Source organism: Charadrius vociferus, unplaced genomic scaffold, assembly GCF_000708025.1.
Source record: "Charadrius vociferus isolate BGI_N301 unplaced genomic scaffold, ASM70802v2 scaffold262, whole genome shotgun sequence".
Taxonomy (NCBI): Eukaryota; Metazoa; Chordata; class Aves; order Charadriiformes; family Charadriidae; genus Charadrius; species Charadrius vociferus.
Genome location: NW_009647218.1, coordinates 3,289,733 through 3,311,706, shown reverse-complemented (window position 1 = coordinate 3,311,706; position 21,974 = coordinate 3,289,733). Strand labels below are relative to the sequence as shown.

The 21,974-nt window shown below is 39.3% G+C and overlaps 1 protein-coding gene across 5 annotated transcripts in view; it reads left to right on the top strand.

Moving 5' to 3' along the window:
* The window catches only part of HDAC9 (histone deacetylase 9), a 281,151-nt gene that overhangs the window by 42,223 nt on the left and 216,954 nt on the right, over nt 1–21,974 (top strand). Inside the window, exons 2-5 of one of the 5 annotated variants that reach the window (XM_009879560.1) lie at nt 11,734–11,975; nt 12,931–13,081; nt 15,229–15,355; nt 17,275–17,396. In XM_009879560.1, coding sequence (XP_009877862.1) covers nt 11,734–11,975; nt 12,931–13,081; nt 15,229–15,355; nt 17,275–17,396 — 642 coding nt within the window. Of the gene's footprint in view, nt 1–11,733; nt 11,976–12,930; nt 13,082–15,228; nt 15,356–17,274; nt 17,397–21,974 lie in introns of those variants that run through there. The other 4 variants (XM_009879563.1, XM_009879561.1, XM_009879564.1 and 1 more) reach the window with 4 other exon arrangements.

Here is a 21,974-nt window from a genome sequence, read left to right as displayed (position 1 = left end):
TATGACTAGGGTTTATTTAAATGATTAGGCTGAAATTCTCAAAGGACCCAAAGAGTTTCTTGAAGAGTAATTCTGAGTGCTTGACTCTGTTCAAGCAGTCAGTCTAGGGTCCATGTTCCAGGCCTAATCTGCAGAATTCTAAAACCCGAGTTTGAAATTTCAGAAGAGTTTCCACTGATTTTTGTAGACTTCTTAATAGGAAATTTAATTTCTGGAAAAACTTGCTTGAGAACGAATCTCTTATTTGAGGCTGAAGAAATGCCCACTGGCTTGTCTGGCTTTCTGCATGTCAGATGAGTTGAGATGAAGAGAGAAACAACCAATCCACTGGTAAGAAATGGACATGGGGAAAAACATGAAATGGGGAAAACCAAAAATGGGTAGTAACTTCTGGATTTCAAGTTTTCTGAACTGTTCTTGCTAAGTGGCATCAGAATTGTGTAGAATTTTTCTGTGGCTGTTGTTTCTTTTGACATAACAGATGAATTTCTTAGAAGTGTTTCGTTTCATTAGTTTCTGGGATATTACAGAATGCAGAATAATTTTTCAGTATTTCTTTAGAATAATAATCATGGAAAATATCTCCAGCTAATGTACTGAGAAAGCTGCTATCATCTTAATAATTCCTATCGTTTGCTTTTCGAATGCTGAAAAATTACAAAGACAAATGTTTGGCAGAGTGAATAGAAATATCAGTTTCTTTCCTATACTCAACATCATAAGACCATAACTCTGCTTGCTAGTTAAGGTGACTAAATCATAAATAAACTGAAGAAAACCTGCTGTATTTACCGTTTTGAGTTGAGCCAGCAAATGTCTGAAACAGACTTATATGTATGGTAGTGACTTGAACTCCAATAAAGAAATTAAGTTGGATAGAAATATGAATATCGTTCTGATTATGTCAATTTTTATTTTTTTGACTCCTTAAAATCTTATTAATCTGAAGTTATAGAGGAGAAGTATACTAATGGGAATTTCGTTAATGAACACAAACCAAAAATGATGATTTTCTTATCTCAATGAGCAGAATCCCAATTAAGCTTTGTTTTCATTATGTTTGGTATCCACATACATATGGATATAAACTACACTATTTGTTAGTGATTTCTTCCCTTCTCAGTGCTTTTTCTGATCATTCTGATTTTTTAATTGACCTGAAAAACCAGATTGACTCCCTCTGGTGGCTGAAATCATGTCTCTGCATTCCAGAGAGTGCCTTCTCTAGTCTGGGGAGCACAAATCGTGAATAATATTTTCTAAGTTTAGTGTTACATCGTCATAAAAATAGCAACAGCTTTTCTTTCTGTCATACAGAGTGCAAAGTTAGTGGTAAGTTGCTTTTGCTATCTGAAATCTTTTGAATTTAGGACAGATATTTACAGCACATGTTTTGAAGGAATCTAAGTAGGTAGTCAAAGTAAACTTAGATATGGACACCGTATGATTGAAAATTTACTGTGGTGAAAAGAGATAGAATAGAAAAGAAGGAATTTAGGTAAGTAGTGTAATAGTGATGATGCTAAGTATGTAACAGAATTACATGAACAAGATATTATATACCTAGTTTGGGATTTTTTTCAGCTCAAGAACATTATTTGATTTTCGAAGTAAGCATCTAAAAGTTTGCCTGTGCCAAGACACCCTTTTGTTATAAAATGAAAGATTTCTGCAATATTTAGACTACAGCTGTGAACCTGAGATGTCTGTCTCCTTTTTTCAAGTAATTGCCCCACATCCCAAACAGCAGAATATGAGAGACTTTTTGTGATTACTTACTGCAAATGATTATCATTTGGATCTATATGCTATAAAGCCACAACTGTCTTCACATTAATGAGGCAAAAATAGAACAAGGCATCCTGGAAGATTGACATATCCTTGCTTGTGAGTTCATAATGCTTTTTGTATATTTTATGTAATCTCTTTTACCGGAGTGCCTGCCTTATGTAATGTCTTAGTAATGGAAATGAGGCCATCTGCATGGTAGTCAAGGTTGTTCCCTGAAAGACATACTCTGCTGCAGAAAATAGATTAAATCAAGACCTTTAAAACCTTCACAACCCTTTCATCAAGCTGAGAGGAGGAGCTTCCTCAGAAACTCCTCCTTACTTTCTTTAGAGCCTCCCATCTTCTCTGCCTGTTGAGGTCATTATCCATCCAACTTTGGGGCTTGACTGCTGCATAATATGCCCATCAGCTGTATTGCCATTGTTTTGTCCCTTTTCATATTCTGCCACTCCTAATTCAGTTCTGGAGTCTATAATAGACTCTACCTTCTTTCCTTTGCTTTGCATCATCATTGGGACCATATCTTTCCCTTTTATTTTCCCTGCCTTACCCATAGTGTTTTCTCTATGCATTCTGTAACCTCTTCTTCTGCTAGCTATCAATAATCCAACAGGTGGACTTGTGAAAAATGGCAAGCCAGTCATCTAGTATTATTTATTCATTTTATTTCAGTCACTATGCAAATAAACTAGGCATTTTATGTCAGCAGAGGAAGACGGGCTCTCCTGAGTATGCTGCAGTCCAAGGCAATGTGGTATAAAGAGGAGCAGAATAGGAAAAAATATATAATACAAACAAACACATCTTAGCTAATAAACATCTGCAATTGTTACTCTTGCATAGGATACATAAGAGTTTTATTTCTGAGCTAACAGAGTACGTAGTATTGTGTTGCCAGTCTCCAGCATCTCATTTATTCTCTTGTTAGCAAGATTCTTTAAAAGGTATTATTGTCCTTCTGTTGGATTTTTCCCCTCCTCTGTGGGAGATTTCTTTTTAGTCCTCCCTTTTTTCTTTGCCTGGGATGAAAACAGTTTTTAGCCCCATGCTTGTCAAAGATCAGGTCATTCCATAAATATTTATTAAAAACATTGGAGTAACAGAAGGTCTTTCTTGATTTCCTGGGTAGAATAGAGAGGTTGTGAGCTTAGGAAGTTACATATACGTGATAGTTTTTGCTATGCAGTAAAAAAGAAAAAAAAAGAAAACCCTAAATACTGTAGCATCTTGGGGAGCACATAGAGCTACAAAAATAAATTTAAAAAAATCCTAGGAACTGGAAAATATTCTTTTCAGTGCATTTTTAGGGTCAGTCATTTTTTTCCCTAAAATGCAAAGTTGCTAACAGTTCCTTGAAAGATTTGCACTGTATCTTGCTTTCCAAGGGTTTCATTTGGAGCACTGGCTGTCACACCCCTGAAATAGCAAAGCTATTTGGGGATACTTCAGCAAACCTTCACCCACTGTCTAATTTGCCTGGAGCATGCTGCTCTGTGATACTTCAGGATATACCTGCTGGCATGCCCAAATGGTACCTGTTTACCTTTGATATCCTCACTTCAAGGAAGAGCTTTTTCCCCTCTCCTCTTTCTCTATGTCATCCACTTGGGATTAGGGTAGTGGTATCCCCTCTGTGGGGAATTATTCAGGCAGTGTAAACTCGACGTTGCCACCAAAGTGCCTGCAGCATTCACAGGTGGAGAAGAGATGAAAGAAAAGTAAGAGAAAATCATATATTCTGGATGCATTTGGTACCACTTGTAGCAGCCTCATGTCATCTCTGGATGGGGGATGACGCAAAGACTGTAGCAGGTCTCTAGAACCCCTCATGGTACCCTTTCAGTCATCCTTAGCAACCTGGGGGATTTGTATGCTGTCTTTTATTGTATAATAGTACTGACACAGTTAAAAGCATATTGCCTTTCTCATGTGTATGTAGGATCTATCACTGTACCTGTTTTAAAAAGGGACATGGGAGGAATCCATTGTGTCATGCCTGCTCTTTGCTTTTTCTTAGCGTTTCAAGATGTGATGCAAGAATTATGTATGTGTGCAAGTGCACGCCTACAGTTTTATATCACAGGTGCTTTCATTTTAATTAATTAATTTTAAGGCTTCAATGAAGTGACCGGCACATAGGGATAAGCTGGCACCTACTGATTTGGAGACATTGTACCTACTTATAGGTTCTGCAACCGCTAAGTGGTGCTGCCACCAAATCAAACTTTAGCTTCTTCAATGTGATCTCTCTGACAGTGGTACTGGTCCATGCACAGGACCAGGTGCACAGGTCCATGCACAGCCAAAATAATGTTATTTTACATTCTTCCCTGTCACTTCTTGCGCACACGTGCGGTGGGGTGGGCACATTATGGTCAAATAAGCTAAACCTGTATCAAACAGGATAACCATGTATCAACAGCATAATTAACACTGATATATTATCATTATTTAATAGTATCAGCATTATGTCATAGGCTTTGGAACTGAGAAGAAAGTTACATAAAGTATCTACATTTTTAACTATATGTACATTTATCTTTGTCCTGTTTTTATCTTGCCTGCAGCAGCAGTGGCTGGAGTTTAGGATATTTGCATTCCTTATATCAAAAGGGCATTTTTTGGAAAGTGAAAATATGCCTGTCTGCTGATGGGTGCGGAAAATGTGTGTGTAAGGGTTCTCCTAGCTGAAATATAAATAAAGTAACTCAGAAACCCAAATATAGATCAGCTTGGATTTCTTGATAACAGATCATCCCAGGCTTGAGTTTAAAAGCGTTTCACATTCTGATGTGATTTGCTGGGCACGTTTGCCTTTATTCCTCCAACAGAAGTGGTTGGCCTGATATTTGCATGAACTCTGGCAGGCTCATAAGTGGAACTTTGGCTCCTGTATTCAGTAGAGAAGAAACAGCAAACGCTATAATGTTTAAGAACTTCTTGGCTATAACAAATTAGATGGCATTTATGTTTGTGTTTGTTATGACTGTTTGACTCAAAAGCCTATTTGCAGAGAAGGAATCTGATTTTAGTAAATCAATATAATAAAGCCTTTGATTTTTTACGAAAGCCAGCTAGCTGTAACTTCAATGTTGGTATTTCAAGGCCTCTCACTGATATTTTAGAAGTTTGTGGTTGTTTGAGCTTCCTTTCCAGGCCCTGGGGAAATAAGAGAATGGTAAATCAAAGCCCAGATCACTGTTTGCATTTATTTTACTTCTCATTATGACATGTATGCAAACACTTAAAAGAAATAGGGAAAAGGTATAATCATGATAAGATCCCTTTTATAGAACAAAGGGGAATACATTTCTAGTCTAATTTATTACACTTCTCCTTAATACTATAAACTCAATTGAGCGCCTCATCAGGTTTGACAGTTCACTTATACTTCTAATTTAGTGATAGTACTGTTTAAAATAATTAATGACTCTTGAAGGATAATCCAAGAAAATAACTGGAAAGTATTTTTCTGATCTGAAGCGTGTCTTAATTTCTTGTGCTTTTCGTTTCCAGGCAAGGAAGTTTTAAAAGTACAAGTCGCAGTCAAGTACTTAAATGCCATAAAAAGTTGACATCTTGCCTTTGAAAAAAATCTTCCATTTGCGTTTGCTGCCTTTTTTCTGCTTTCCTTGCCTGTGACAACCAAAATAAGGAGTATGAATGAGGATACATAATTATTCAAAAATATTTAATAACATTCAGTGAAATCTAAGTGACACTTTTTCAGTTTGGATGCATCCTTTAGCGTAATTGTGAGAGTGGAGAAAAAATTTTGCTGATTTTTAATTGTCAGAAAAAAGTTTTGTGAGTGTCATCCTAAATCTGGATGCTTTTGTCCCCGTATTAAAATGAGATGCTTTCAAGGTTGTGTTCTTTCACCCCTATACTCATGAGAGGAATTCTGCATCAAGCTTCTCAGGTGACCTAAAGAAGCTTTGTCTATATTGAAGTTAACAGAGGAATGACAGATTATGCCAGCTGAGAATTGCGGTACAAAATTTTAGCCACCAGAGCTGGGATGATAAAAGATTCCCATAAGAGGTGACCTAACCTTTCACAGTTTATTGATCATCTGACTTGTACTTCTGATGTCATTAGTTACTCTTAAAATTTCATCTTCTCACTCCTGCAGTCTGCCACGCAGGTCTTGCTGTGCCACAGCGTCCCCCAAAAAGCCATGAGCTGCCTCTCTTCTGGGGAATGGGCTTCAGAATAGCACATTTTTCTGCAAGTTTGAAGTTTGAACAATTACTGGAGTGGTTTTCAGGCCAGACTCTGTCCTCTTTAGTCATCGCTCTTCAAAACCACGTTGCTCGCTTAATTTCCCAGCATCCTCACAGCGGACACGTTGCTCCTCTGTTAGCTTATTTAACCTGGCAGGGAGGCCAAGCACTGCTGCCTTATCAGTGTGTCGGGGCTGCTCTTAGATTACAGAGTGAGCAATGCTCCTGTAATGCTGCTTCTCAGTGCAGAAAGCTCAGAATTTTAACTCCTTTTCCTCTGCTCCATTTCTGGTCAGCTGCTCACGTCTTATTGCCTGGCCAGTCCTTTTCTGCCCCATCTCCTGCCAGTTACTTTGTGTCTCACCTGCCTGCCAAAGCTTCCCTCCTGCCTTTTGCTCCTTATTCCTACAACTTTCAGCCTCCTATGGAATTTCGTTCTTTCAATCTTTTAAAAAATGTATGTTCAAAGACACTGTTATTATGGAAAATGACAATCTTGGTGCCCTTCTTGGGAGCAAGCCTTGTGGTCAGTTGCCTGAAAAAATGATACAGGATTGCAAAAAAACAGAATCATAGAATCGTCTAGGTTGCACGGGACCTTTACGATCACTGAGTCCACACATAAACCTAATGCTGCCAAAACCACCACTAAACCATGTCCCTCAGCACCACTTCTACACATCTTTTAAATACCTCCAGGGATGGTGATTCCACCACTTCCCTGGGCAGCCTGTTCCAATGTTTGATAACCCTTTCTGTGAAGAAATTTTTCCTAATACCCAATCTAAACCTCCCCTGGCATAACTTGAGGCCGTTTCCTCTTGTTCTATCATTTGTTACTTGGGAGAAGAGGCTGACCCCCACCTCGCTACAACCTCCTTTCGGGTAGCTGTAGAGGGAGATAAGGTCTCCCCTCAGCCTCTTTTCTCCAGACGAAACAACCACAGTTCCCTCAGCCCCTCTTCATAAGACTGGTGCTCCAGACCCCTCACCAGTTTCATTGCCCTTCTCTGGATGCACTCCAGCACCTCAGTGTCTTTCTTGTAGTGAGGGGCCCAAAACTGAACACAGTATTCGAAGTGGGGCCTCACCGGTGCCAGATACATGGGGACAATCACTTCCCTAGTCCTGCTGGCCACAGTATTCCTGATACGGGCCAGGATGCTGTTGGCCTTCTTGGCCACCTGGGCACACTGCTGGCTCATACTCAGCCGGTTCTCAACCAACACCCCCAGGTCCTTTTCCACCTAGCAGCTTTCCAGCCACTCTTCCCCCAGCCTGTAGCGTTGAATGGGGTTGTCTTGACCCAGGTGCAGGACCCAGCACTTGGCGTTGTTAATTCTTTCGTGCTCTGATTATGTCGTGATTGACTCACGGCTAATTCTGCAAAAAGGAAGGTTTTTCACTTTCCTTGAATGAAGAGACCACATGGAGGCAGTTTCTTTTACATGAAACTGTGCAAAAGTGTTCTGGTTTGTTTTCAATTTATGAAAAGCATATGAAAACTATGAAAAGTACTGTACAAGTTAATAATAACTTTAGGTGGGCCCTGTTTTGTAGAACAGAATTCAAAAGACTACCACTAGTATAAACAGCTCTCCCATTCTCTCTTTTCTTTGTAATACTTCACCAAGTTGATGTCTGGGGTAAGGTGTGGCCGTTTCTTGGCAGAACGATTCTTCTAGATTTTACTTGTTTTGGTGTTTTTTTCAGGAATATGCTTTTATTGCCTAATACTGAAATTGCTAGTTGGAGGAGCTTGTCATCTGTCTTTTGTCACATGTAATTTTAATTTAGCATTCCCGCTTTTGTAGTCCTCCTTTCTCCCTTCATAAACCTTAATTACTTCTCCAGTAAAAGGCTGCCTTGGATGACCAAGGCAGGAGAAAGACTCTCAATGGCTTCATGCCCTGTTCGTCTCTCCCGCCTTCCTTAATTTCCCAGCCCAACAGCTTAACCGAGAAATTCCTTTGGGAAAGGGTTAGCTTGAATCCCTGCAGTTTCAGCAAATTCATGCCCTTCCTCTAATTTAACAATCCTAAATGTACTAGATGAGATGTTCTGGTAAGCAAGTCTGCTAGAATTCTTCTTCATTGCATCTCAAATAAAGAGTGGCGACTGTTCAGCTGATGGCAGCATACCTTGTTTAAGTTCCTTTTTTTAAAGACGGCATAAATGTCTGCCATGAAAGGTGACTGCCAACCAAAAAAAGAAGGTTGTCCCTCTTGGGAGATGGTGGTAAGAAAGTAGGCTGTTTTATTTTCTGGTATTTTCCTTTAGCACTTGTGATTCGGAAGATTTGTGTATTCTAATACACCAGAAATTGAAACTAGCCACGAGAAACAAAGCTAGAAATGCCTTCTCTTAGTGAAAGACTTAGTTTTTCAGTGGTTCCCATTTTAAGGAATGGTTTCAGAAAGCAAAGCCTCAGGCTTAAAACAAGCTCTTTTACTTCTTTTCACATGTGCTCCCAGCACCTAAATCTACTCAACAAGCATGCCGTTTTGCAAGTACCTTATTTTCTTTCCACAGCATGTCAAAAACACTGCGGGAAGTGCCATCTATGGAATATAATGGATATGGATGCTCTTCTGAGACTATTTTTGTTGTTCTGTTTCAAGATAAAGGCAATTGAGTATTTATAGGAAAAATAAATACATCTGCTTTTTGCAGTGTGTTGTAGCTGAAAATTAAATATTTTTCTACTCAAATTTTGGCATATTTCCTGGAATCACCGAGCTTTCAGTAACATTTTAGTTAATATTCTGCAGCCTGCAGTTGTATTCACCACAGCTAACATGAGCTCAGAGAGTTTGTCTTTATTTAACCTTAGAGAGAAATCCCAGGCTTGCTCCATAGTCAACAGAGCTGTTGGGAAGGATCTGCTCCAGACGACAGTGGAGAGACTGTGGCAGGGTCCCACTCTGAGTCGTGCCTCCCACAACATCGCTCCATTGGTGATACTGGAGATCCTGCAAAACAAGGCTCCTTGAAGTGAAGCTAGCCTTTATCAAGCTCTGATTAATATTTTCTTTCATTATCCATCCTTTTCATTGTTTGGCTAATATCTTGATGAATCCTGTTGTTAAAGCTGTGCATCCCACTGCTTCTAGTGATGTTTGGAAGTTGAGAGCACTGATTAGGACATTCCTTTTCTACCTGAAAAATCCACATATCCTTGTGTGGAGGGGGTGAAAAAACATAAAAAGCCTGTGTGAGAATAAACGTCCTTCATCACCTTTGCTCTTTTGCGACTTAAAATTGTGTTGGGGTGGCAAGGGGGAAGATGCTTCAGCTAAAAGTCAAAGATTTTGAAGACACCAATCCTGATTCGCTGCTCCATTACACATTTTTCACACTGATGTAGCTCCAGGGGGCTGCTTTCTCTCTTTCTTGTCAGCTGCCTGTGGCATGAGGACCACCTAACAGACAGTAGCAAACCATTCAGTATGATTGGTGATTTTACAGTTACTTGTTTAGAATAATTTCATCGATGAAGTTGACTGTTATCCAGCTAACTATTAGCTATTACAGTTTTATGGCAGCAATTACCTCCAAAAGTTAGCGTTTACTGTGTCAGCAGTTAGTAGTAGTATTGGCAGTAACCTTACTGTTAGCAATATTTATGCTAGGAAATAAACATTTGTCTTTATTTGTCAGTAAACTTTGGCATTTAAATGACATGAAAGATTATGTATTGATTTCTATGGATTCAAGTCTCTAGAACTACCATAGTTTTTAGTTTCCCTCACATTAACGAATGAGGTAAAGTTGAACTTAATGAAGTAGATATTCCAGCGCTAGACTCATTATTTGAGCATGGGAAAATTCTTGAAAATGCATATCTTATCGAGCTGAGCCTGATTTCAGTTGTACGTTTTACCAACCAATAGTGGAAGGAAATTTCCATTGTTAGAAAAATCTGGAGGCCTCCCCTCGTGAGAAGTGCTCTGAAAATGAAGAACTGGGATGCTCATCAGAGGTAGGGAGTATAATCAGCCTGAATCGCCGTGCAGACCAGTAGGGGTTGATTTGTTGCCAGTGTCTGCAAAATAAACTGCAGGGTTTGGTTTGCAAACACTATTGTGAGCCGAAGCCTGCAGGGTTCAGTTTGCAAACACTATTGCGAACCCAACCCTGCAGGGTTTGCCAAGCTCCGGTTACTATTATTGCTCCTGGTAAGGCTTATTATCCTGTCACAGAAGATGTAAGAAAATCCATCTCTCCACTTTAAACATGATAAGTCTTTGTCACCTACAATGCAATTAATGTTAAAAATAGAAGAGCGCTGATGATAAGATTGTGACTTGCAGGCAATGAGCCATTGTCCAAGTACCGGAGACTTATCTGGAGGGCCAGTCAGCCTACACGGGTTGCTGTCAGTTTGCTGATTGCCATTTCTCTCCGAGTTTGATGAAATATTCATGTCTTTGCTCTGCTCTCTGCAAGCACTATTGATTTCTTGTCTAAACGCCGCTATATTTAGTCTAGACAAATGGAATGTGGATTGCTGCTGAATAAATGGGATGAAAGGCTGTGGGGGGGTTGCCTGTCCGTTTCTCTTGAGCTGCAGCAATTATTTATAATCAAGAGTAGTTTTTGTAAGTTAAAGGTGATTTTTTATAATTTTGTGATTAGTCTCAGAACAAAAGTAAGCACTTAGACACAATCAATCTGTTGGGATAGCAGGTTAAAAAAGCAAATTATGCTCTGAGGTTTACAGTCACAGTTAGTAGGATTTAAAAAAAAAAAAAGGCCCAGAAAATCGTATGTTTCTATAATTTTAAGAAAAGAATATGGTCAGTAGAAGAGATTTGGTTCCTTTTCTCTTCTTTTTGTATTTTTTTTTTGCTAATAGATTTTATTGTACAGTTAGAATTCACCTCTGTGTGTTTGCTGCAGTTTCAACTTCTGCTTCAACTTTACTGCTCCTGCTTGCTAGAATATTTCTCCGTTTCATTTTGATTTTCTCCTTGCAAACAAATACAGCTGTAGCAGAGAAAAGGGGGAAAATATACTCAAAATCTTATTATCTAGTCATTTCGGACAGCTTGTTTGTTTTCAGTTAATAATCTTATTTATTGTGAATGTGAATGTGTTTGTGTTCCACTGTCCTCTCGTGGATGGAATCAGAACTGCTGAGCTTGAGCAAACATCCTCTGCTACTACTATTCATTTTCCTCTTGTAGAAATGTTGTTACTTGCTACGTTTTTGTTCTTTTGACAGTTACGCTCTGTCTCTGAATATGAAAACCTGAGCTTTACAAGTATTGTAGTGAAAATCAGCAAATCTCTCTCTTTTCTTCTGCTTTTTAGTCCCTTCAATTTAAATCAAGAGATGGAAAAACACATGATTCTTCATTAACTACGTCAGTGGTCATTTAACAATCTATACCATTGCTTATTATACCATATACCTTAGGCTGTGACATGGTTTTAGAACTGGGTTGCTTGTTAGTCTATTTAGCAGAATATTAATGTGGGAGTACTTTTGCAGAGAATGGAAAGAAAGTGGTAAAATAATTTGTAAAATCTCAAAGTTGCTAGTAGGGATGTCTGAAGTTTGCATGCAGCGTAGATTGCATTTGTGTTCTGTTAGGTCTGTACACTGAAACGGCCTTTGAATGAAATTGGTCTTTTCCCCAGAGGAATGATCTCTATTATTCTTCTCTGGTTATATTTAATATATATACGTTTTGTTGTTTTCCTCCCACAGTGGATGTAAAGTCAGAGGTTCCCGTGGGATTAGAGCCTATCTCACCATTAGACTTGCGAACCGATCTCAGGATGATGGTTCCCATGGTGGACCCAATTATGCGTGAAAAGCAGCTACAGCAGGAACTACTTCTCATCCAGCAGCAGCAGCAAATTCAGAAACAACTGCTGATTGCAGAGTTTCAGAAGCAGCATGAAAACCTGACCCGCCAGCATCAGGCCCAGCTCCAGGAGCACATAAAGGTAGCAACATTTTTCATTTATCCCTCACTTTATCTGCAAACTGAATGTGCTTAGGCAGACATGAAAAGGGAACATGCCTGGAAGATCTGCTGTGACTGAGAGATGGTGTTTGAGTGCTTATTTCCCTGTATTTGAGTGATAAAAGCCTTTTCAAGCAAAACTGCTAGCGCCTACCAGGAAGTTGTTCGCAGCAGACCAAGGCAGTACTATGAGAATCATAAATCTTACGAAGCCACCACATCCACAGAAAACCAAACTACCAATTTTACAAAGCTGGATTTTCAGCCAGACTTCAGTATGGCTGTCTTTTCTGTACGTGCAGTTTTGAGTGTATTAAAAGACTGCTTTTTTGAGCTGCTCTTTGAGTTTGTGCCCACAAATCAAATTGATAGGCAAATGTATAATATTTGCATTTGTAAACCGGAGGCAGGCCCCGAGTGTTGTGTTTGCACTCTTCTCTGAGCTGCCTCGTATAGTGTAAAAAGAAAATTATTTATGGGATTACATGCACTGTGGTAGGATTGCTGTAATAGGTTTTGACCGGGAATTTATGATCTTGCCTTTCTTTTCATTTTTTCCTTCTGATCTACTTGCCGTTATGCTACTGTGCTAAGCTTCCGCTCGATGGAGCTGACAAATGCAGTGGAGCACAGCAGCCAGAGTTGGGTGATGCACTGGCAAAGAACCCTGTACAGTTTCCAGGCGTTTTTGCCAAAAGAGAAAGAAGTGAAAGCAGAGCAGCAGGCTGCTACCTGACACTAGAGTTCATTTTAGTGACAGCCAGTAATGCACTATCCCGCTTAAAAGACTGGGGAAAGTTGGTTAAGAGGTGAAAAGAAGTGTAAGCACAAAAGAAAGCACTGATACTCAGTTATTCAAGGGGGTTCTTTTAGCCAGGACTGACCTAGAAAACAGTGCAAACTGCACTTTCTCATGTCTTTTTGTTCTGTGCAAGTTACAACAGGAACTCCTAGCCATTAAACAACAGCAAGAACTCCTTGAAAAAGAACAGAAACTGGAGCAGCAGAGACAAGAGCAGGAACTGGAGAGGCATCGCAGGGAACAACAGCTTCCTCCCCTCCGAGGCAAAGAAAGAGGCCGAGAAAGTAAGATCCAATGTACCGTGAATCCTAATAAGGAATTAATCTATTCCCCTTTGCCTTTTCCCTGCTGAAATGGATGATGAACAAGAACCTGAAGCAATCCAATTACTGTGTGAAACATGCAACTAGAGAAGTCGAGGCTGTGCTTGCAGGAAGGCAGAGCCACCTGCTGCACCCACAGAAACACGTTGCTGGTTTGTGCGCAGACCTGTGTATATGCCCTTCAAGAATCTAACTCTTTTTATAAAAAAGGAGAGGATTTGAAAGCCTGAAGCTTCATTTGAGAACTTCTTTCTGAAGATCTTATTTCCCTAGACAGAAAGCACTACAAAATAGCAAAAAATCAAATTACTTGCTGATTAACTAATTTGAGCACTATTTCAAGACTGAAAATATAGTGACATATTTAGGAATATCTTTGGTTGAGACTTCTGAATATCTTCATTAGTACTTTTTCAAACTGCCTTGTGTTTGTTCTTCATGCCATTTCATGAGGCCCAACCAAGAGTTATTTCTATGTCATATATAGCTCTAAGGCAAATGACAGATATAAAGGGTACTGTTGGAATTTGGTGCTCACTAGAGGGAGACAGATACAAATAATTCTCCTCAGTGAGGTCGGTTTAAAAATCAGGTTGTAGAAGTACATTGTGAAGGTATTCAAAATGAAGCTGCCATGAGCATGTATCGTTACTTGCCTGGTTAAATAAGCACAAGAATTAACTGACAAAGACTGAAGCAGAAAAGAGCTGTTCATTGTGCTCATGGGGATCGTATACTCCCACCTTTTTTCTTGGTGGAAATATATGTCAGTTCATGGTAGGTGTACCATATTGTAGACTTTAGATAATAAGGTGTCGGTGGTGCTTCCAGTATTTCAGTGAATCCGTGAAAGCATCACCAGCCCATTGACCCAGCAGGGGGAGGGTGGCAGAAGCTGCAGGAACAAAAGGTTCCCATAAGTGGTGTGAAAAATCAGCCTTCATATAAACAGTTGGGCTTTAGTAGTGCTCCCACCAAAGGAAGAGCAGCAATGGGAACTCAGTGGTTCCCTCCTCAGTTTGGCCTGCTGGGTGGCTGTTCAGTATGTAGCAACCAGCCAAATAGCACCTGTGATGCCCCAGGGCCTGGGCCCAGACCCAGTATTTGCTGATGATCATCTACTTAATGAGTAGAGGAAGGAAGGAAAGTGTAGGGAGGGGAGTTAGAGTCTGAAGCTGAGGGGCAGTAGAGGTATTTTGTGGGAACTGAGTCACAGGGGGACATGCTCACCAGCTGGCTGTGCTGTGTCAGGGTTGGGTAACCAAATACTTAAGAGTATCAGTATGCCTTACCGCTGCTACTTTCAAGGAAATGTTTTTTATTCCCTTTTTTGTCACTGTTTATGGAAACCTGAAAGAATTTTTTTTTTTTAATGAAGGTTATTATGACTGTGAGTAAAAAAAAACATGACCCATGGTGGACGTGGGAGTTGGCAGTTTAACCTGATGTTGACTTGCCCTACTTATGGTACTCTATTGAGCTAGCCACCAGGAGAGGTCAAAATGGACCGTCTTCCTGGTCTTTTGGTCTTCCCATCGTTTTTGTGTCATAAAAGTAGAGTTATCAACTATGACTCATGTTTCAGGCTGTGGTCCATCTTCCAGACATCACAGTTACAGGCTCTTAAGTGTCTTGAATAAAAAGACTCACTGCTGGTTCCTTCTGCCACATTCTGCTCATAACCAAGACAGTGTTCAGAAGGCAGGTTTGCTGTTCTATTACTGTTACTTTACTAAAGGAAAAAACATTCTTCACCACAAACTCAAAGTGACCTTTTGTCACTATCTTTTTAGTTCTATCCTTGGTTTTGTATTTGGGAATGACTAGGAAATAATTTAAATTCTTTAGATACATCTGGCCCTGGATAAATGGCCTCATCTGCTGTTGAAATATTCCTTATGACTTCACTGGATTTCTGGATTATGGCCAACTTCAGTCTTCTACAGACAAGCATTTAATCTGACTTTTATCTCATTTTGACTGATTTCCACCAATATTTTTTATAGTTTGCAACACATGGGCTCTTTTTTGTGTTTTGGTTTTCTTTTTCTTTAAAAATGTAATTTCTTAAAGTAAAGATAAGATATGTTTAATTCTGTGTGTCTTAGGGGCAGTGGCTAGTACCGAAGTGAAGCAGAAACTTCAAGAGTTCCTGTTGAGTAAATCAGCAACAAAAGACTCTCCAGCAAATGGGAAGAATCATTCCATGAGCCGCCACCCCAAGCTCTGGTACACGTATGTTCAGTATTAAGCTGTTTCCTTGCCTTGTCAAGGTATCTGCCAGAATGCTTCTCCAGCAGGGATGTTAGGAGTCTGCCTCCAAAATAAGATACAAGTTCAACAAAGAAGTAAGCAAAAAGCCAGAAGTTTAATATTTCTGGTTGAATTGAAGAGTACTTGGTGGTCCATGGTGACATGAGAGCTATATAGAACAAGACGGTGTCAGAGTTTTACATAAACCTTTTATTTCAGCTGCTTCATCTCTTGATACTGTCAAAAATTTTCCAACTTCACCTGTCAATTCCAAGTCTCTTCAATGTTTGTGCTAATAACTTTGTGTTTGATATACTTGGTTTTTGAGTCAATCACAAAACTTGTTTCTTTTTGAAGAGATACTGTTTTCTAGCAAAGTTTGGATGCTGGAAGTAACTCACAAGGATTTGGGAAGGATAGTGGTCATTTAACTTTTCTTACCCTGATGGGTTTCAGTATCTCAGACTGCGTATTCCAATGATGCCCTGTCCTTGATAAGAATCTACTTAGACCATCAAAGCAAGTGATTTTGTTGAGTCCTATACTGAGTGTATTAATGTTTTAAGAGTTTACGTTTTTTGCCCCCTTTTTTTTTATTAATTAATTCCTTTTTCACTTCCTTATTACAACAGACACATAAGTCAATTCAACAAAATGTACTCTGGATGCATTTCTGAAAGATTTCGATGTTATACCCAAGTTGACTTTCAATAGGACAAACAGAAATGCATATGATACACTATAGATTTTCATGTAGTCCTTTCTCTTTTTAAAAAGAATTACTGAAAGCCTGCCCTTGAAGTTTCCATTCTGAGGTAATTAGAGCATTGCGGTAACATGATTTAATATGTAGTTACATTGTTTCTGGTGGAAAGTTTTTTTTTTCCCAAATAATGTGTAAAATTCTCTTGAGTATGTAAGATTTCTGGACTAATAATGCGAGCTTCCTTCTGAGTCTTCAGATGAGTGAGAACGAGGAGCTCTGCAGAGCGATGTCTTCTACACTAGGGAAAGTAGTACTTCCCCTCATGGTAGTACCCCTTTTGACAGAGACATATTATTGATTAACCACACTCCCTATTGGAAAGATAGGGAGGGACTCTGTAGAAGGCCAAGTAAAATTATGTTTAGATAAACACAAAGTCTGAAAGTTTCCCTCTGTCCCCCTTTAAATAGAAAAATCAACCAAAAAAACCCCCAACCTTGTCTCTGGGCCAAATGATGCAATTTCTTTGCAATTTGCAGTTTCCATGTTCAGAAGGATCTGCCCACGCTATTTCTTTCATCCAGCAGTTATCAGAAAGTGCTCTTCAGCTTGGAGCTTCTCTGCTGACATGAGTGCCGCGTGCTACAGAGGGATGTACTCACAAAACTTACAAACTGAACTTAAATGCAAGGTTTTGTCTACCTTATCCACTAAACAGTTTGTTTTTTACTTCCAACAGATAATAATAACTCAATATTTCTGGTTATTTTTGTACAAGCCCCCCTGCCCTGAAAATCCCCCGCATTTTGATAGAAGAGGCTGGATCAATGTACATCTATTTGTATGTAATAAACAAGACTTAAACAGCTTTTGCTGTGCCTCAGCTGGTTCATATTAAAATGCAACAATCTAAAGTGGTCAATTCCCCAAACTGGTGACAGGTCCTGTCTGTAGGTCAGTGTGACTCTTATCCTATGTGACTTTTATAATGAGTGCAAAAAGTGCGTTCTTGGGAATCCCGAGGAGTTCCATAACTTACAGTAAAAGTGAAATTGGTTACATGACCCTGTGGTTTGTGCACACTTAGAGGAACAAGAACATAAACACAGCTGAGACATGTGTACAACATGTGTAGATAGTTACTGCTGGTCACCTCGGTGACTGCTAATTTGTGACCTCTCTGTGTCTGCTGCAGGGCTGCCCACCATACCTCACTGGATCAAAGCTCTCCACCCCTGAGCGGGGCCTCGCCACCATACAAATACACTTTACCAGGAGCGCAGGATGCCAAGGATGATTTTCCACTTCGTAAAACGGGTGAGTTAGCGTAGTTTATTCAAGTTCCTTACCCAGCAATTCTCTCACCCTTTATTGTAACCAGGCTGTCCATCAGCGAGGCATATATCATAATCCACAAAGCCTGTTCAGGATAGTACTATGGGTAAGTTCAAAGATCCCGACTGCATCTTTACAAGGTCGGACTGACCACATGGTATCAAGAGTTGGTGTTTCCTGACAGCTAGTGCAAGCTTCAGTCCTGATAAATTTAGTTTCTAAAAAGACTGTCCTTTCATGGATCTCTTATGGCATTATTTTCTCTCTTTCAATATTACTTCTGGGTTTATTGGCTCGCTCTCTTTTGCATGGTAGGTACAGTATCTGTCTTCAGATGGTATTCTGCCTTTAGACGATGTTTTTCAGGACGTTTTGAAGGGAATTTGTGGAAAGAGGAGGAATTGGAGTAATACTATATTTTATGTCATCGGTTTGTCAAAGTTTGTATGCATATGTGCATACAGATGCATACACACGCACACACTCGTATGTGCTTTTTACACATAGGAATGTGTAATATTGTACAAGAAAATGTCCATTTGAATGATTCAGAATGTTTCAGAGGATGTAGCAACTGAACCTTTTGTCTTGACAGCAGGTGAACTGTAGACTTGACTCTTTCTGCACCATAAAGAAATCTAGAAGGGTGATGGTGGAGTCCGTGTGGCTGTTGCCTCAGGTCCTTGGTGCAGTGACCGGTATCCAGGAATGCAGGGAGACCCTAAGAGGAGGGGGGGAAAAAAAGAAAAGAAAACATTAGATCGCTTATTGCATGAGTCTGCTGTTGAGTGATATAGTTACATTCAGAGAGAAAGTCTGACCCCCTGCTGTGCTTAACAGCCTTTGAATGTGATTTAGCCACTGGGAGATTGAAAACTAACTGCAAAACTGGTACTGACTTGAAAAGAAGTGGCATTTGGAACCAGCATACATTCAGAAAGAAAATCCAGTCTGTATCTAACACTTTGAGGCAGACTCTCTAAGCTCGTATTCTATCCCCAAATATTTTCAAAGGAATGGAAGCACGAAAAGCAAAATGCTAATTTATTCTAGTTGAATTACTCTTTGTACAATATGGTGGCAATATAACAAGATTCTATAAAATCTTGTTTAGGCTATTCAGTCACAGTAAGCCCTTCTGTGCTTCTCTGCTTAATACCACCGTACAACATATATTTTTTCTGCCAATGGAATGTACATTTTAATTTTTTAAACAAAAGGATATACTCTACATCTTCTAAATGCTGTGAATCATCTACATGTTTTTGAAATGCAAGTTTTAATTTTTCTTCCGTGTTTATATATCTTGAATGTTATGATTGATATTTATGATGTGTCAGACTGTTGATCTGTAAAACAAAACATTTTCAAACATTGTAACAGTAAAGTTCTCGTGCAGCTGCTAATACTTTTATATCTCTGTGGGGGTTTCAAAATATTCCTTAATTCAATTCCCATTGTCTGCATAAGAGGAGTATAATATAATTAAATCCAGATGTTTTCTATATGTTATTCCAAATATTTGGGCATGCAATGCATCAGTTCCAAAACTGAACAAAGGACATGATGACTCTCTGAAAAGATATCTACAGAATAAATAGACAAATACTAATATAATCATTAGCATAGCCATTTCTGTGACGTTTACATAGTGATTCTGATAAGCAAATATAAATGAAGTGTACAGCATGTTGTATATTAGCAAGGGAGTATATTTGATATCTCTCCACATCCTTGAAAATAGCAACTGTTAAATATCGTGTTTACACGTCCAATCTCTCTGTATACTAGAGTAGTTTAATTCCAGCCTTCAGCAACATCCCCACAAAGGTTCCAATGATTGTTCGTCAGGTTGAGAGTAAAAGCAACAGGAACCAGATCGACACAAGTCAAATGACCCTAAACTGATCTGCGTGGTCATAGGGCCATCCTCCAGGCAGAGGGGACATCGTGGAGCCTGTGTCATCCTCATGGGACCTTAGTAGACAAAGATGTCCCACGAACACTCATGTATATGGACAGGCTATAAGGCTGCAGAAAGCTGACCTTTGCCATGAGGGGTGAACCTCTTTTCCTTTCCTTAAGGCTATGAACGCTTATTGCCACTGGCTCCTGGTAAACCCTCTGTGGTGCTGAACCTGCATGAAGTCAGCAATTCATATGAAAGTGAACCTCACATTCTTTTCAGCCTTAAGAAAGGAATACCTGTTGTGGGCTTTAATCACAGCTTTGTTTTGCTTCTCAATTTTATTTTCCATTTTTATAATATAAATACAGAGGTATCTTTCTTTTCTCCTGCCTTAATATAATACCCTTGGAAAATTATTCTGGTGGAATTGGTTACTCTAAGATCAGATATAATGGGCAGCAAAGCTGAATGATTCTCTTCTGCCATCCTAATGTGTTTTTCAGTGCTAAGGGAACACCGAGCATCACGCAGGCGTTGCAAATCACGAGTCTTGCTTGCTCCCTTTCTTGTTCAGTAATCTATTTGACCTTTGCTTAATTAGTCCTGAAGTGGCATCTCCTTATTAATCTTTAAAAAATTAATTCAGAGAGACTACGGTAAAGAGGAAAATATTCTGTGCAACTTTTACTGTTCTGGTATCTAGAATGATGGGATATATAGATAACTAGGGAAACACTTAACAGTCTTGCTTACAGTTAGGTACCAGAGTTAACATCCTAATGCAGTGACTGTGGTTACTCAGTAACTCTCTTAGCCGTGTGGATTATTCCTTTCCATACAAGATGCAGCAGAACTTGTCAGCAGTAGGCTTCACGCGGCTTAGCTGCGTGGAGGATTGGGACCGTCCTCGGGGCTAGAGGCCAGGATACGCAGCTCTTTGCACAGCTGCATTCAGATGCTCTGTGTTGACAGACTTTCAAAAGAGCAGAGCAAGGGGAGCTATGGCTTCATTGGACAGATAAATATACCATAAGGAGAAGCTACACATCTGTAGCTGAGAGTAGAATTTAGCCAAAACAGCGTAAGATCAAATTTTAAAAATGCCCACAATTTTCACCATGGATACCAGTCATAACGTGTGTTTTTTGCAAAGCACCCAAAAGCCTGAGCAGCACATGGCTCATTAACTTTCAATGAGACTAATGTGTCTAAATTACCCAGAGAGGTTTGAAAATTCCTCCCTATTACTGAACACTTCTGAAATTCGCGCTGGCTGTTGTAGGAGCTCTGATGGGAGCTGTGCGCTTTTGAAAACCTGATCATTTAATATGCGGAACTTTTGATTGCTAATCGCCATAATTCTATGTCTGTCTATCAGGGAAAATACTATCTTCTTGACAAGGTTGCTGTAAAACTAACAGAAATGTAGCAAACCCCATGGGTTTGATTGGATAGAAGTTCTTTTCAAAGAAAGTTTTTGGGGTTTTTTTACCTTGTTGAAATAAACGCAGAAATCCTGGCAAGTGGCCATAACATTTGCATTTTCTTCGATCTGTAACATTTCATTTTCTGTGTGCAAGTGTTGATGCAAACCAGCAAAAGCCAGTAAATTCCAACAAAGGTTAGCTCTCTAACCAAAGCTGCAGGCTTTTTAAAAATGTTGCTATCGATGGAATTTCTGCATTTTGCATCATGTTTTGGCTTTTGTTGGAAGAAATTCTTGGGGACATCAGCATGTCAAGTATAAACTGTTTTTTCTTTCCTGAGTTTAGCACAATCATGGCAGAATGGGAATTTCAGTCAGTATTTCTATTTATTTTGGTTTTATGCCAGTTGAATCTTTCCTTGCTGATGGAGTTGCAAGCTTACAACTTGCATTTTGCTTATGGATCTGGAGATCGCTCAAAATAGTACTATGTGAGAAGATGTTTGTAGCTTGCTTTCCAAAAAATGGAAGCATGCTCAATGGAAATACAGCTTTTTTTTTTTTTAAAAAAAAAAAAAGCAGATAGTACAAGATTCTTGCTTGGAGGGGGGAAGTTATGTAATTTCATACAGGAAAAAAAGAGGAGATGAAGGATTGTTTAATATTGTGATGAAAGAGAGGAAGAAGGCTGTGCTGTGCAGTCATCAAGATCACTTTGTAAAAACCATATTAAGTTAACCTGATTAGGCAGTAGAATAACAGTGTAGCTCTTGTGTAATGAGAGTGAAAGATTCCTGAATGAGAACTCAGCAGATGTATTTTTTTTAAAAAAGAAATTAATTAGAATATTTCCTTTCCATTATTCTTTCTGCACTTAGTGACTCAGTAATTTACTAGAGCCCTTGAAACTGAGAAGAAAAACATCTCATGTGTGAAAGTTTTTCTCCCCTTCCCTTTCATGCCACCAAATTCCATTTACGTTTGCATTTTCTAGGAAAACACTCTCCTGTGAAGTAACAGTATGTGAAAAAGCTGGATTTCTTTTGGACTTCAGTTTAAAAAAAAGGCTCACAAACCCTCAATTACCTTGTCTGCCAAAATGAAGAAGTCAAGCTCAGTAGAGAGAAGCATTATTTTTCTCTGAGTTTATGAGCGACTGCTTCGTTTATCGAAGCCGGAAAACAAGGCAAACATGATATGATTTTCCTCATTTTATCCCATTTTT